Source organism: Hydra vulgaris, chromosome 05 (assembly GCF_038396675.1).
Source record: "Hydra vulgaris chromosome 05, alternate assembly HydraT2T_AEP".
Lineage (NCBI taxonomy): Eukaryota > Metazoa > Cnidaria > Hydrozoa > Anthoathecata > Hydridae > Hydra > Hydra vulgaris.
The window spans coordinates 40,353,604-40,367,525 of record NC_088924.1 but is presented as its reverse complement, the minus strand read 5'-3'; the positions used below and the strand labels follow the sequence as shown (position 1 = coordinate 40,367,525).

At 25.4% G+C, this 13,922-nt stretch overlaps 1 protein-coding gene across 1 annotated transcript in view; it reads right to left on the bottom strand.

Annotated features, from left to right (window-relative positions):
• The window catches only part of LOC100200728 (calcium uptake protein 1, mitochondrial), a 53,796-nt gene extending 40,114 nt beyond the window's left edge, over positions 1-13,682 (bottom strand). The window contains exons 1-5 of the mRNA XM_065798194.1: positions 13,247-13,682; positions 6,328-6,481; positions 5,966-6,003; positions 3,310-3,424; positions 398-480 (exon numbers count right to left, since the gene is read on the bottom strand). Coding sequence (XP_065654266.1) covers positions 398-480; positions 3,310-3,424; positions 5,966-6,003; positions 6,328-6,481; positions 13,247-13,648 — 792 coding nt within the window. The 5' untranslated portion in view covers positions 13,649-13,682. The remainder of the gene's footprint in view (positions 1-397; positions 481-3,309; positions 3,425-5,965; positions 6,004-6,327; positions 6,482-13,246) is intronic.
• Between the last annotated feature and the right edge of the window lie 240 nt (positions 13,683-13,922).

Here is a 13,922-nt window from a genome sequence, read left to right as displayed (position 1 = left end):
TGAGGTTGGAAGTATATGATAAAATTTTATTGTTGTGTGAAATATTTGGAAGACAGCTATAGCTAACTTTTAGGTTTCTGTTACGCAGTTTATGGAATTTATGATTTTTTTGGAAACTTTTATCAATTAAATTAAGAATAAGTTTGACTATGTTTGTCTTGACATTATATGAAAACAGAGGGTTTAACCAAAATGCTGTTGTACGCTCACGATTTTCTAACTTTTATAGAATTGTTGAGAACAGCAGTAACGCTTTGGAGGAATTTTCAAATTTTGTAAGTTTTGAGTAAAGTTAGTACCCGGATCCTGTAAATTTGATTTATTAAATATATTTAAAATATATCTTTTATTTCACTATCCATAACAACTTTCAAAAGCAATTGAATAATTAACTGACCTTATCAAATTCATCTTCTGTTACATCTCCATCTCCATTTAGATCAAACATTTTGAAAGCAAGTTCTATGATTCTGGAAGAAGCTTAAAATGAAACATAAATAACATAAAATTAAGTTTTATTACATTATTTATCAAATACATACATACAACCCTTGAATTAGAAAAAATGAGGACGGCAATAAATTGCCAACCTCAAACTGTTAGAGGTTGGCAAAAAGGTAAGGGTTTCCATAAAACATAGAAACAAGATCGGTGATTTTTTGCCGACATCAAACTCTGTGTGTGTGTATATATATATATATATATATATATATATATATATATATATATATATATATATATATATATATATATATATATATATATATATATATATATATATATATATATATATATATATATATATATACACACACACACACAGGCCTTGTTTTAAAGTGTTAAGCTGTTGGCAATTTACGTACGAATTATGTACGCCTAGAGCGATTTCCATAAAGCAACTTTTGATATTTTTTTACCTTTTAAATTGCTCTATTAAGCAGTAAGATAAAAGAAGTAATTAATTTTTTTAAAAAACCACTTTGAGGATTATGTAAAAAAGTTTGAATGACAATTATGTTAGATGTAAGCACTGTTTACTAATAAAAAAAACTCAAATAAAATTAAAAACTACAAAAACTTAATCTCTATTAAGCTAATTATTTTATCAAACAGAAAACAAAATTGTTTATAGTTAACAACAATTTTTATTTTTTCTATGCGAAGTTATTAATTGGAAAAAAAAAAAAAACCATAAAGAAAATATAAATAATAAAAACTTTTATTTATCATCTTGAGAGGAAAAGAATATTTATGCAACTTTTGATTGCATTTAAAAAATTTACTTAAATTTCTATATAATTTGATTTTTTCGCTTGAAAAACGCTAATACTTTAAGCTTGAAGCAAAGATCATTATAATTTAATTTTATTCTGATAAAAAAACATATGATTTAATTCCAAAATAATTTAATAAAAATAGATAATTTTATTCTGATAAAAAAAAAAATATAATTTAATTTTGATTTGAAATTTTGCAGTAATTAATATTATTGCAGTAATTTAAAAAAGTTAATGTCTTTAAAAAATAAAAAGATAAAAAGAATTTTATGACGTCAAATTAACATTAGGCTAATGCGTTAAGCATTTTTTATTTAAAACAAGGCCTGATTCATTATTTGTGACTATTTTTGCTAAAATAGTCACTAATAATGAATCAGGCCTAGTCACTAATAATGAATGATTGATTCATTATTAGTGACTATTTTTGCTAAAAAATATATTTTATATATGATTATTTTGATAAAGGTTAATCATTGTTTAGACAAAGTACCTAAGAGGTTAAGCCATAATTTTGAACTTAAGAGGATTTCTATTTTTAATTAGTTTGGTGTGACCAAAACTTAATTTATTTGCACTATAAATTCTAGGCCTTAGATTATTTAAACTGTAAATTCTAGATCTTAGTTTAATTGTACTGTAAATTTTAGACCTTAGTTTATTTGTACTGTAAATTCTAGAACTTAGTTATTTTACTGTTTATTTTATTTTATTACTTTAATATGGAATTTTTGGCATTTTTACATAAATGTAAAAATGCCAAATATTCCATATTAAAGAAATAAAAAAATAAAAATAATTTCAAATAATTATATTATGAGTTTCATACTTTGATTTTATTCCATTATGCCTAAATAAATAAAAATTCCATATGTGTATATATATATATATATATATATGTATATGTATATATATATATATATATATATATATATATATATATATATATATATATATATATATATATATATATATATATATATATATATATAGAACCCTTATATGTTGTCCGAAAGTTTTTTCCATATTTTGTTGACAAAGACCGGAATTATTTTTTTTTATTAGTTGATAGACTGCCTGCCCCAACCAAACCCTCAGTCGATGTAGCAGCACTCCCTTGCGGGTCAGGCTATTTTTCAGTCGATGTAGCAGCACTCCCTTGCGAGTCAGGCTATAAGATAGTCGATGTAGCAACACTCCGCGCATGATTTGCAGTAAAAAAAATTAAAATAAAAACATTGTTTATATTGTTAAAAACATTCAGAATGTTTTTAAAAACATTCTGGTCAATTAAATTTGCGTTTTTGTGGTTTTTTTAAAAAACGATTTATTTGTAATTAAATTAATGGTTTTTACTTTGGTCCAACACGCAAATGTTGGACGAAAGTCAAAAGTAATTAAAAGTGACGTATGTGGTGGCGTAAGAATCACTTTTTTCCTTCCGCTCTTCCCAAAGACAACAAACTATAGATCTATATATATATATATATATATATATATATATATATATATATATATATATATATATATATATGGAATTTTCATTATTTTAGGCATAATGGAATAAAATCAAAGTATGAAACTCATAAAATAATTATTCAAAATTATTATTATATTATAATTATTTAAATTCATAATATAATCAAATTAAAGTCATTTTAGTTAAATTTAAAAATTATGAAACATTTATACTAATACAATGTTTATGTGTACTTGAAAAACCATTTAAATAGACAAAAAAAGACCTCTTTAAAAAACAAACAAAAAATTAAGTGACTTGATAAAATAAGTTAGCAATTTGAAAACAATGTACACATTGATGTTATTTGTTATTTTTATTGATGTTATTATGAAAAATTTGAAAACAAAGTTCATATTGATGTTATTTGCTATTTACATTGATGATAATTATGAAAAATTTTAAAACAAAGTTGATGTTATTTATTATGATAAAAAATGACAGTTTTTAAATTAAAATTAAAAAAAAATTAATATCATGCAAAAATTATATATAATAAAAAATAATATTAACTTCCAATCACAGCTAGCAGGAATACATAGTCTGAAAAATTCACAAGTCCTTTATCTCCGAAAAATAGGAAGATGCTATTTTCACCAAAATTTTTGCTTTCATAAACAGGTAAATTCTAAAAAAAAAAAAAGTTCAAAAATTGTATTATGTTTCACAAAGTTTCTAAACATTCTACCAAATATAAATACTCATAACTTTATAAATTAATAACATAAAATCTAATAAAATATGAGTTTTTAAGAAAGAATTAATTTAAGAGTAAAATTAAGGTTAAGCTTCTATATTTCAGTAAAATCAATCTATAAAACTAACAGTTTAATTTTAACCAAGAAAGTTTTGTCAAGAAGTTATCAATCAGTAAAAAAATAAAATATATTCGTAAAAAAACTAATTTTTTTCCTAGACATGATTTTTTAACAAACAAAACATCTTTTTATTGGAATCAGCTACCTACTGGTGATGTTAAAGCTATTTCTATAAACTCTTTTAAAGTCAAACTTGGCAAATGGATTTTAAATAATGTAACTATGCTGAATAATGATAAAGCTGTTTAATTGTAGTGATTTCTTCGGCTAACCGGATTGGTGGTTAACTGGATTTTGTTCGAATATCAAATATCTATATTCAAATAATAAAAGCCAACTTTTTTGACTTTTGACTTTTTAATTTTTAAAAACACGTTTTTAATAAGTTGATTTTAAAGAATTAAAAACAATTGATTGATATCTCACTACCAACAACTTTTAGATAGGAGATGCAGATTTGCATAGCAGAAGCTGCTGTACCGCTCACGGGAGATCCACTAATGTGGTGGAAGTTGAATAGTTCTCGATTCAACCTTCTTTCGGGTTTGGCTGCACAGCTTTTCTGCATCACAACAACCAGCTGTCCGAGTGAGCAAGTATTTTAAACAGCCAGAAATGTTATTACAAAGAAAAGATCTCAATTAATGCCAGAACATACGGAATGCTGGTTTTTCTGTATGAAAACTCAGAGTTACGTGGGAACTTGGTTGCTGATAATGAAGAAGATGATGATGATGATGAAATTCAAATGAGCAGCGATGTCGAGACGATGAATGATAATGATGATAATTAATTAATATTAGTACATTATTCCTACATTTTTTAATTTCTGTTCTTCTATATCTTTTTCTATGTTTTGTTGTAAATATATAATATAGGGTTGTAGTCACTGACTGACTTGACAATGTACAGTTTAACATTGATTTTTTAAAAATTAGTTTAAACAAAACACTACGCTTGTTGAAATTTGGAAGATCCTGTATCCAGAAAGCATCATTAATGACAATGAGTAATAATTAAATTAGTTGCAAAACTGTCATTCCTGACGAGCGAATATTTAACAAAAGCAAAACAGTTTATGCTTTATAAGATTTTTTGGTTAACCGAATAGTTGGTTAACTGCAAATTGATGGGAACTGTTATCCGGTTTTTTAAATGGATACTAAACAAATACACTATTTAACTGTACTAAAGTGTACTAAGTGGATTTCTTACCTTTAGCGCACACAATCAAATTATTGGTTTCAGCTTAAATATATTACTACAAATACTAATTTACTCCAATTTTTAATTAAAAACTGAACTGAAAATAGAATTGAAAATTAGTTAGCCTGATTTTAACATCTGTTTTTACTTAAAGTCTATTTTTATTTTAATTTTTATACTCGATTTTTAAACCTAATTTTAATATTATTAAAGAAAAATTGTATAAAAAGTAATATAAAAAATTATAAAGAAAAACTTATTACTTTTTAAATTATAAAAAAACTTTTTGAGTTGTATTGAAGACTAAAATTATAGTGAATCCCTACTTTTTCAATTTAGGTTTTGGTGTTACTACTGAACAAAAAAGAAGTTAAACTTAGTTAACTTTGAAAAAATAAAATTGACACTATGATTAAAAATGAATCTACTACTGACACTACTGGCACTCTCTTATCTCACTGCATTTGTTACTCTAGCCTTAAAAGAAGTACATGTAAGATATTGTCTTTTCCTCTACTTTTGGCACATACAAAACCTATGATAAGAGGGTTTTGAGTATACTAAGTTGTAAAATATGTGGTAAATGCTGAGTTCAAATAACTCTGCTGTGCTTAGGTTTGTGCTAGGTGTTTGAAAAAAAAAAAGATAAGAATAGGAGGACGTAGTTCTATAAAAATAAAAAAGATATTAACAGATAGGGCTTTGAAAAATATTTTAATTTTTTTAAAAGCATTATTAAAGAATATGAAATCATGAGTGAATAATGAAATGAGAGGATGATGGGTAACTTTTTTGAGACATACCAATTTTAAAAATAAATTCATTACAGTTTAGAATGATATTTAACATTGTCCAAACTGCTTAATGATTGATTTGCTACACTTTTCAGTAAATTTAACCTGAATAATTTTAGGTGAGCTCAAGAACACTTATCCTCATTTAAAGAAAGCTACCTACTGAAATTTTAAATATTTCCTCATTATAAATACTTAGGGGTTCTCAATACATCATAAAAATTTTAAACAACACAAAAATCAACAACAAAATATTTTCCTAGTATTTAACAAAATAAAATACAGATAAAAAAATAAAAATAAACGACTTTTAAAAAGTTAGTAAAAAATAAACAAAATTAAAAAAACAACCTTGACATGGACTTGTTTAAAAATATCCAAGCCTAGATCTAAAACAAATGTGTCGCAAAATAAAACTATTATTGATAATAAACTTATTAATATTTAATATTATAATTGGTACATAAAAAATAATTTAAAAATAAATTTTCTTTAATTTTAGATGCGATAGTGGTGTAGTGGTAGAGCGCTCGCTTCATAAGTGAGAGTTTCCTTCTCGTGTAGTGGCCTTCTCGGCCTTGAGGAGGTGAATTAAAAAAAAAAAAAAAAAAAAAAAGATAAAAAAAATAAAGTAAAATTAAATTTAAAATTTCAACTGAAAAAATTTCAACTGAATTATATTTATTAAATTAATATTAAAATACAAAAATTACCATGTGGCTGTAGTACATTTGGAGTAAGCGATCGGACAAAGTCTTCAGGTGTCATAAAAATGTCACCAGAATTTATGTCTTGAATAGTAGCAAAGTAACGAAATATCTTATCTGGCGTGCTGTACTGACGCATTCTATTTTCGTATTCAATAATCTAAGAACAGAATGAACAATATGATAATTTATGAACAGAATGAACAACATGATGATTTATGAATATAATGAAAAATATGATAATAGATAAACACAAAAAACAGAAACAACAAACAAAAAGAGTAAAAACAACCCTAAAATTTTTTTAAACTGTAATCATTAAACTAAATAAAAATAATAAAATAATAAACAAAATTGTAGCTGTAGAAAGTAAAATTTTAAATCAAAAAAATGAAAATGAAAACTAGTGCAGAAAAACATAATCTGTTAAAAATATTAAACACTTCATGTGAACACATCATAACCAAAAATTTATCAATTTCAAATTCTATGTTATAACATAGAATTTTTGGTTATGATGTGAATTTTTGGTTATGATGTGTTTATATGAAGTGTTTAATATTTTGTGACATGTGATTTTCTTTAATAGCACATCTAACTTCAATTAAGAAGCTTACAATAAAAATAAAATATTTGAAATTTTAAGAAAAGTTAAAAATGATGTATATTTTTTTATTCAATAAAAAGTTTAAATTTTGGCTTTTAGAAATTATAACCAAACTAATCCCAGATTGAAAAAACTGACTCACTTTGAGAGATATTAGTATTGAAGTTTAGTTGGTTGACAAAATTGTCAGCCCACTGAGGGTTAATCTCTTGTCAGCCCATCAAGGGTTAATCTTTTGTCAACCCATTGCGGGGTAATCTCATTTCAGCTCATCAAGGATTAATCTCTTGTCTGCCCATCAAGGGTTAATTTCTTGTCTGCCCACCAATCTTTTGCCACTGTTTAGTTATTTTAAATAAAAAAAATTCCTAAATCCATTTTTTATGATGAATTTTCAGCAAGGTTTTACTATAAATCTATTTCTAATAAAGATACCAGAAATAGATTGTTGTATAAAAAAACATTTTGATATTTTATTCACTATTAAATCATCCTCAGAAACATATCTTTCAAAAATTTCACGCTTTTGTCTTGTTTCCTCTTCATAAAATTTTGAATATTTGGATCATTATTAGCAGATATTTTTTTGAATTTGTTAATTTACTTGAACTGGAAATGCCACATTTTTTTAGCACTTATCAGTAAGATTCAACATTTTAAGTTGATTATACATTGTGTTACAATAGATCCACTTTATTATTAACATTTTTATTCACAAAATAAAACTGTTAATAACAAAAAGCCAATAAAAAAAAAAAGTTTTTGTTTTGTGTCAAATAGCTCCATTTTGCAATAACAAATGGATATTGTTGAAGTGTTGAATAAATGAAAACAAAAATTTAGCCTTAATTATGTTCAATATTTAACAAATTATTTCAGTTAATTTAATCTAACTAAATTATGCTGTAAACTTAACAAACATTTCTAATACGTCATATAAGTGAAGATCAGATAAGTCCTTATGTACTTAAGGCATGCTCTAACACAATAGCAACATCACTAGCCATGATCTACCAAAAATCAATAGATCGAGGCATATTACCAAAGGCATGGCTTGTTGCAAATGTAACTCCTTTGTTCAAAGGAGCTTCTAAAATGAATCCAAACAATTACAGACCTATTTCCATTACTTTTGTGCCATGCAAAATAATGGAGAAAATAGTTAAAAATAAGATAATGCAGCTTCTACTGTCTAAAAATCTTATATCAAATTGTCAGCATGGTTTTATAAACAAAAAATCTTCCGTTACTAATTTACTTGAGACTATGGATTTTTTGACCTACAATAAACCATGTAAGCTTCCTGTTGACATTGTCTTTCTAGATTTCACTAAGACATTTGACAAAGTTCCTCACACTAGACAGCTACAAAAGCTAAAACCATATGGAATTAAAGGTAAAATTTTAAACTGGATTAAATCTTTCAAATTGTACTCAATGTGTTCATGTTAACATCAGAATGGAAAAAGTTACTAGTGGCATTCCTCAAGGCTCAGTTCTTGGTCCAACACTTTTAACTATCTTTATTAATGATTTACCAGAACAAATTAGTAGCAAAAATATATGCAAAATAACATAAAGATCTTTAGTGTGGTCAGCACTGAAGAACAAAACTTTGTCTGCAAGCTGACAGTGACAACATTGTTAATTCTGTTCAAGAATGACTTATGGAAATAAATATTAGGAAATGTAAAATAATGCATTTCAACCAATCCAAATATATTCTAATACAATACTTTATTGATGACAGTGGCTCAAACAACAGTCTCAACAGAATTTAACTTGAATTAACCTCATCAGAAAGGACCTTGGTGTTTTAATTTCCACTGACCTAAAGCAAAATTTCCAAACATCTATTGCTGCAGCCAAGGCTAACAAAATGCTTGGTATCCTAAAACACATCTTCATAAGCAGAGATGCGCAACTCTGGAAAAGACTATATAGAACTTATATACGTCCACTTTTAGAATTTTCCATTACTTCTTGGTGTCCTTATTTACAAAAGGACATTTCTGTAATTGGAAGCATTCAACGGCATACAAAAGAACCACAAGAAATGAAGCCTTTTGGTTATAAATTAAGATGTATCAAATGGTCTCACTTCTTTATGCGAACGAAGAAAACAATTGGACTTTATTCAAAAATTTTAATTAGAGAATAAAATTGAGTTAGCTAACTGGTTTATTAATCCAACTAACATTCCTCCCGGCTATGGATTTTGTATCCGATACCATTGTGAAATCAACAAAAACTGTCTAGTCCGATATAACTTTTTTGACAACCATGTAGCCAAAGCATGGAATGCTTTCTCAGACAATATAATAAATACTACCTCAGTAAAGAAGTTCAAAACTAATTTAGACCGGCATCTAAAACAGTTAACATAGCACATCATTTTCTGTGGCTACTTCAATACTGCTATACGAACTAGCTTATGATGAACTTACGGTTCATGTATTGTTCTGTGTAACTTAAAATAAAAAAAATAATACTAAAAAATTAAAAAAGCTAGACAATATAAAAAACACCATGATTGCTGAGAAAACATAACAAAAGTCTTGCAAATAATACACCATTTTAAAAATAACAAAATTTATTTTAATGAATACTAAAAATGCTTAAAAATAAAAAAATATAAATAGACAATATTCCTTATTCAAACTGGTTGCATTTTTAACTGTACAACAATACCATATAATGACATGATGATTGTTACTTTTAACTACTACAAAAATTTAAAATTTGTAACTTTTCAGTATTTAACTATATTATAACTATAACACGAAACATAATTGTATTAATTTATATATTAAACTATCAAATTAAAATTATTTTCTACTCTGCTCTAATGACTAATGCAGCCATTATTCATAAAATGATTGATTTTATCACCAGGTTTTTAAAAATATACTATATTCTGTTCATCATATGTAGCAGGAAAAGTTAAGACCATATAAAATTTTAACCCCACTCAATTCAAGGGAGCTGTAAACTTTGCAAAGTCATAAAAACTAAACACTGTTGTTGATAAATATAAATTTAGATAAAAATAGTAAACAAAATATTTTATAAACTTCTTGCTCTCATATTAAGGACTGTGTGGGACCAAAAATTAGGAGTTTTTTGTTCCCAAGCTCCACTCAATACAATTCTTTGCAAAACATTCACATATACATAAGCATGAACATACAAAAATTTGAAGTTTGCACAATGCCTGTAAGTTTTAAACATCTAAAAATCCAGTGTGTACCTCTCTCTCTCTCTCTGTATATATATATATATATATATATATATATATATATATATATATATATATATATATATATATATATATATATATATATATATATATATACATATATATATATATACATATATATATATATATATATATATATATATATATATATATATATATATATATATATATATATATATATATATATATATATACATATATATATATATACATATATATATATATATATATATATATATATATATATATATATATATATATATATATATATATATATATATATATATATATATATATATAACACCCCATAAATAAAATTTAGACAAATTTTAATTGCATTTATTATGTAATTTATTTCATGCACGCAAAAAAACCTTTATACTTATTTGAAAGAGGATTTTATAATCTATTTAAATTTAATTTAATTAAGTTAAAAATATTATTTAAATATTGAAAATAAAATGGTCAAAGTATAGGACCTCGAAAAAATTACGGAAATTTTTTTTCCAAAAAAATTGAGAAAAAGGCGAAGCGTTTGTTGCTAAGCAGTTTATGGAATGAGGTTTACCTAGATCAACTGCTTACGATAAAATCGTAAAATTGGAGAATGGATATCTAAAAAGAAAAGTTGGAAGTGGTCGAATTGCTAAGGCAGCTAATAAAGAAAATATTCCAAAGACTGCTGCATTTTTTTAAACTAAGTCAGGGTGCTCCCAAAAGAAAGTAGCTCAAATTTTAAACTGTAGTCAAACTTGAATTTTTCAAGTATTAAAAACAATGACTAACACTCTAACTTTCAAAAAAACAAATCATCCAGATCGTAGCTATCAGCAGAAGAAAGCTATGCGTCCGAAATGTCGTAAATTGTACAAAAATTATAAAAACTTGGATTTTGTTATGGATGATGAAAGCTTACCTTAAACAATAGCACATTAGCTGGTAATGATAGGTTTTATGCCGCTGATCCTTCTCCATGTTCTGACCAAGTAAGATACAATTTGCGTAAAAAGTACGAGGACAAGCTCTTAGTTTCTTGCTGCATCACCCCCCGTGGAAAAAGCCCTCTTTATATTTATCACAGTAAGCAGGCAATCAACTAGTACACTTATAAAGAGATATTAGAAAAAACTTTACTTCCTCTAGTACCAGAGTATTATAAAAAAGACAATGAGTTTATCTTCTGGTCTGATCTAGCTCGATCACATTACGCAAAGTCGGTCACCGACTTTTTAAAATTGAAAAAAATCAAAGTTGTACTCAAAGATATGAACCCAGCTAATGTTCCAGAAGCAAGACCAATTGAAAACTTTTGGGGTGATTTAAAACGGCTAGTGTACGAGAATAATTGGAAAGCTGAGAATTTGGAAAAGCTTGAAGCAAGAATTAGATATTGTTATTCAAAGACGAATAAAGAAATTTTCCTTACTCAAATAAAACATCTTTCAAAAAAACTTTATAATATTGCTAAATATGGTATTTGAAATAATTATTTTAATATATTTATAAACTAAGTATACTAACATATTAACAGTTGAAATATTAAATAATAAAACTTATTAGTTCATAAATATTAATTTTTAAATTTTGATCAAAATTTTATTTATGAGGTGTGACTATATACGTCACTTTTAATTACTTTTGACTTTCATCCAACATTTCCGCGTTGTCATAAAGTTAAAACCATTAATTAATTGGAATTTAATCACTTTTTAAAAAAACTCTAAAAACACAAATTTAATTGACCAGAATTTTTAAAAACATTCTAAATGTTTCTATTAATATAAACTATTTTTATTTTTTTATTTTTTTTAATAAAATGTTTTTATTTCTATTTTTTTAATAAAATGTTTTTATTTTTATTTTTTTTAATAAAGTGTTTTTATTTTTATTTTTTTCACTGTAAATCATGTGCGGAGTGTTGCTACATCAAGTATCTTATTGCCTGACTCGCAAAAGAGTGCTGCTACATCGATTGACAAATAGCCTGACTTGCAATGGAGTGCTGCTACATTGACTATCTTATAGCCTGACCCGCAAGGGAGCGCTACTACATCGACTGAGGGTTTGGTTGGGGCAGGCAGTCTATTAAGTAATAAAAAAGGCCAGTCTTGCTTTTTTAATTTTTTTTTGTGTCAACAAAATACGGAAAAACTTTCTGACAACCAGTTAGGATTTTATATTTATATATATATATATATATATATATATATATATATATATATATATATATATATATATATATATATATATATATATATATATATACATATTAGTTACAAGATAAGTAAATTTTAATTCCTTGCAAAATATAAGTTTTAGCAATATATTTTCTTTAAATAGTATTTTAAATATTAGTAAAGACTTGCAGAAAGATACAGGATTGCACTATATATCATAGAGTCACAGCAACCATTAAAATGCAGTTCATGTATGGTCATGCACAGAAGTCACACACGGAAGTTGCAAATTTGTTGATTTCATGTAGTTATTTTTACAAAAATAAATTGCTTGTGAGTATTTCAAGTAAATGTTATATCTCTACAACTCATATTTAATATATTTTCGATGAGAAATACCACTCATCAAATATTTTTAGCATAAATATATATATTTAGAAAGTTATTGTATATTTTTCAAACTATTGCAACATTAATACACACAAAAAAATCAAATGATAAAAACATATATATTTAAATATTCGAGCAGCCTAAAATAAATTAAAAAATATTTTTTTGTTAGAGTTGTTCTTTAAGAAAATCTTAATAGTATGCATATTGCTATAAGCCCAAGTTTCTAAAAGTAAAAACAAAGAAAAATTAAAAATCACGCATAGAAACGGAAATTAAGTGTATGTGCTTAAATGTGCCTAAAATGAATGGAAAATTTAATTGCATGCATGCGCAAGCACCAAATTGCTTGCAGAAATGAGATGTAGCCACAAATAGCTCAAATCAATATTTAATAAAGTTAGAGTAATAAGCATGTAATGCCACATATGGCTACATGAAATTTTCTTGTCTGGTAAAATTTTAAATATAAAAATACTTGACTAATAATACCTTTCGTTCCTTAAATCCATTTGCAGGTTTTGTCTCTTCGTCAGTTTCTTTATTAATCTCTTCTGATATAGCTTTCATACAATTTTTTTTGTAAAGTATGTAACTGAAAGAAAAAAAACCAATCAATGAGCCAATCATTACAGAAAACAGCCTCTTTTTTTTCAAAACTTCAGAATTATCATTTGTCTGATATTTCCCACTTGATTGATAATTTCCATTTGAGTTTCCAATTCCATTTTTTGGTGAGGTTTCCACAAACTTTGAATAAAGCTTACAAGATGATGAATATAAAGTTTTATGAATTAGAGCAGCTGTATGATTGACTCTACTATAACAATTTCTATTAAAAAGCAGGTAAGTGCATCTGATATTCTTTAATGATTTTTGCAAAATAACAGCCATTACTTTTTATTATTGACATAAATATACCTATATATAAATAATTATATGTTTATAGTTAAATTAAATAACTTTTTTTTGTATTCTCAAAAATAGTGCTAAATGTTCTTAAAGTAAAAAGCATTAACTTAGTAGTTACATTAGTATCCTTAAATTTTTAGACATATATTTATACAATTTTTAACCAAAGTTTTAAACATTATACAAATTCTATTGTATAAAATTCAAAACTGAAGACATCAGAGAAACATTAACAGACAAATAAACTTGTTACAAA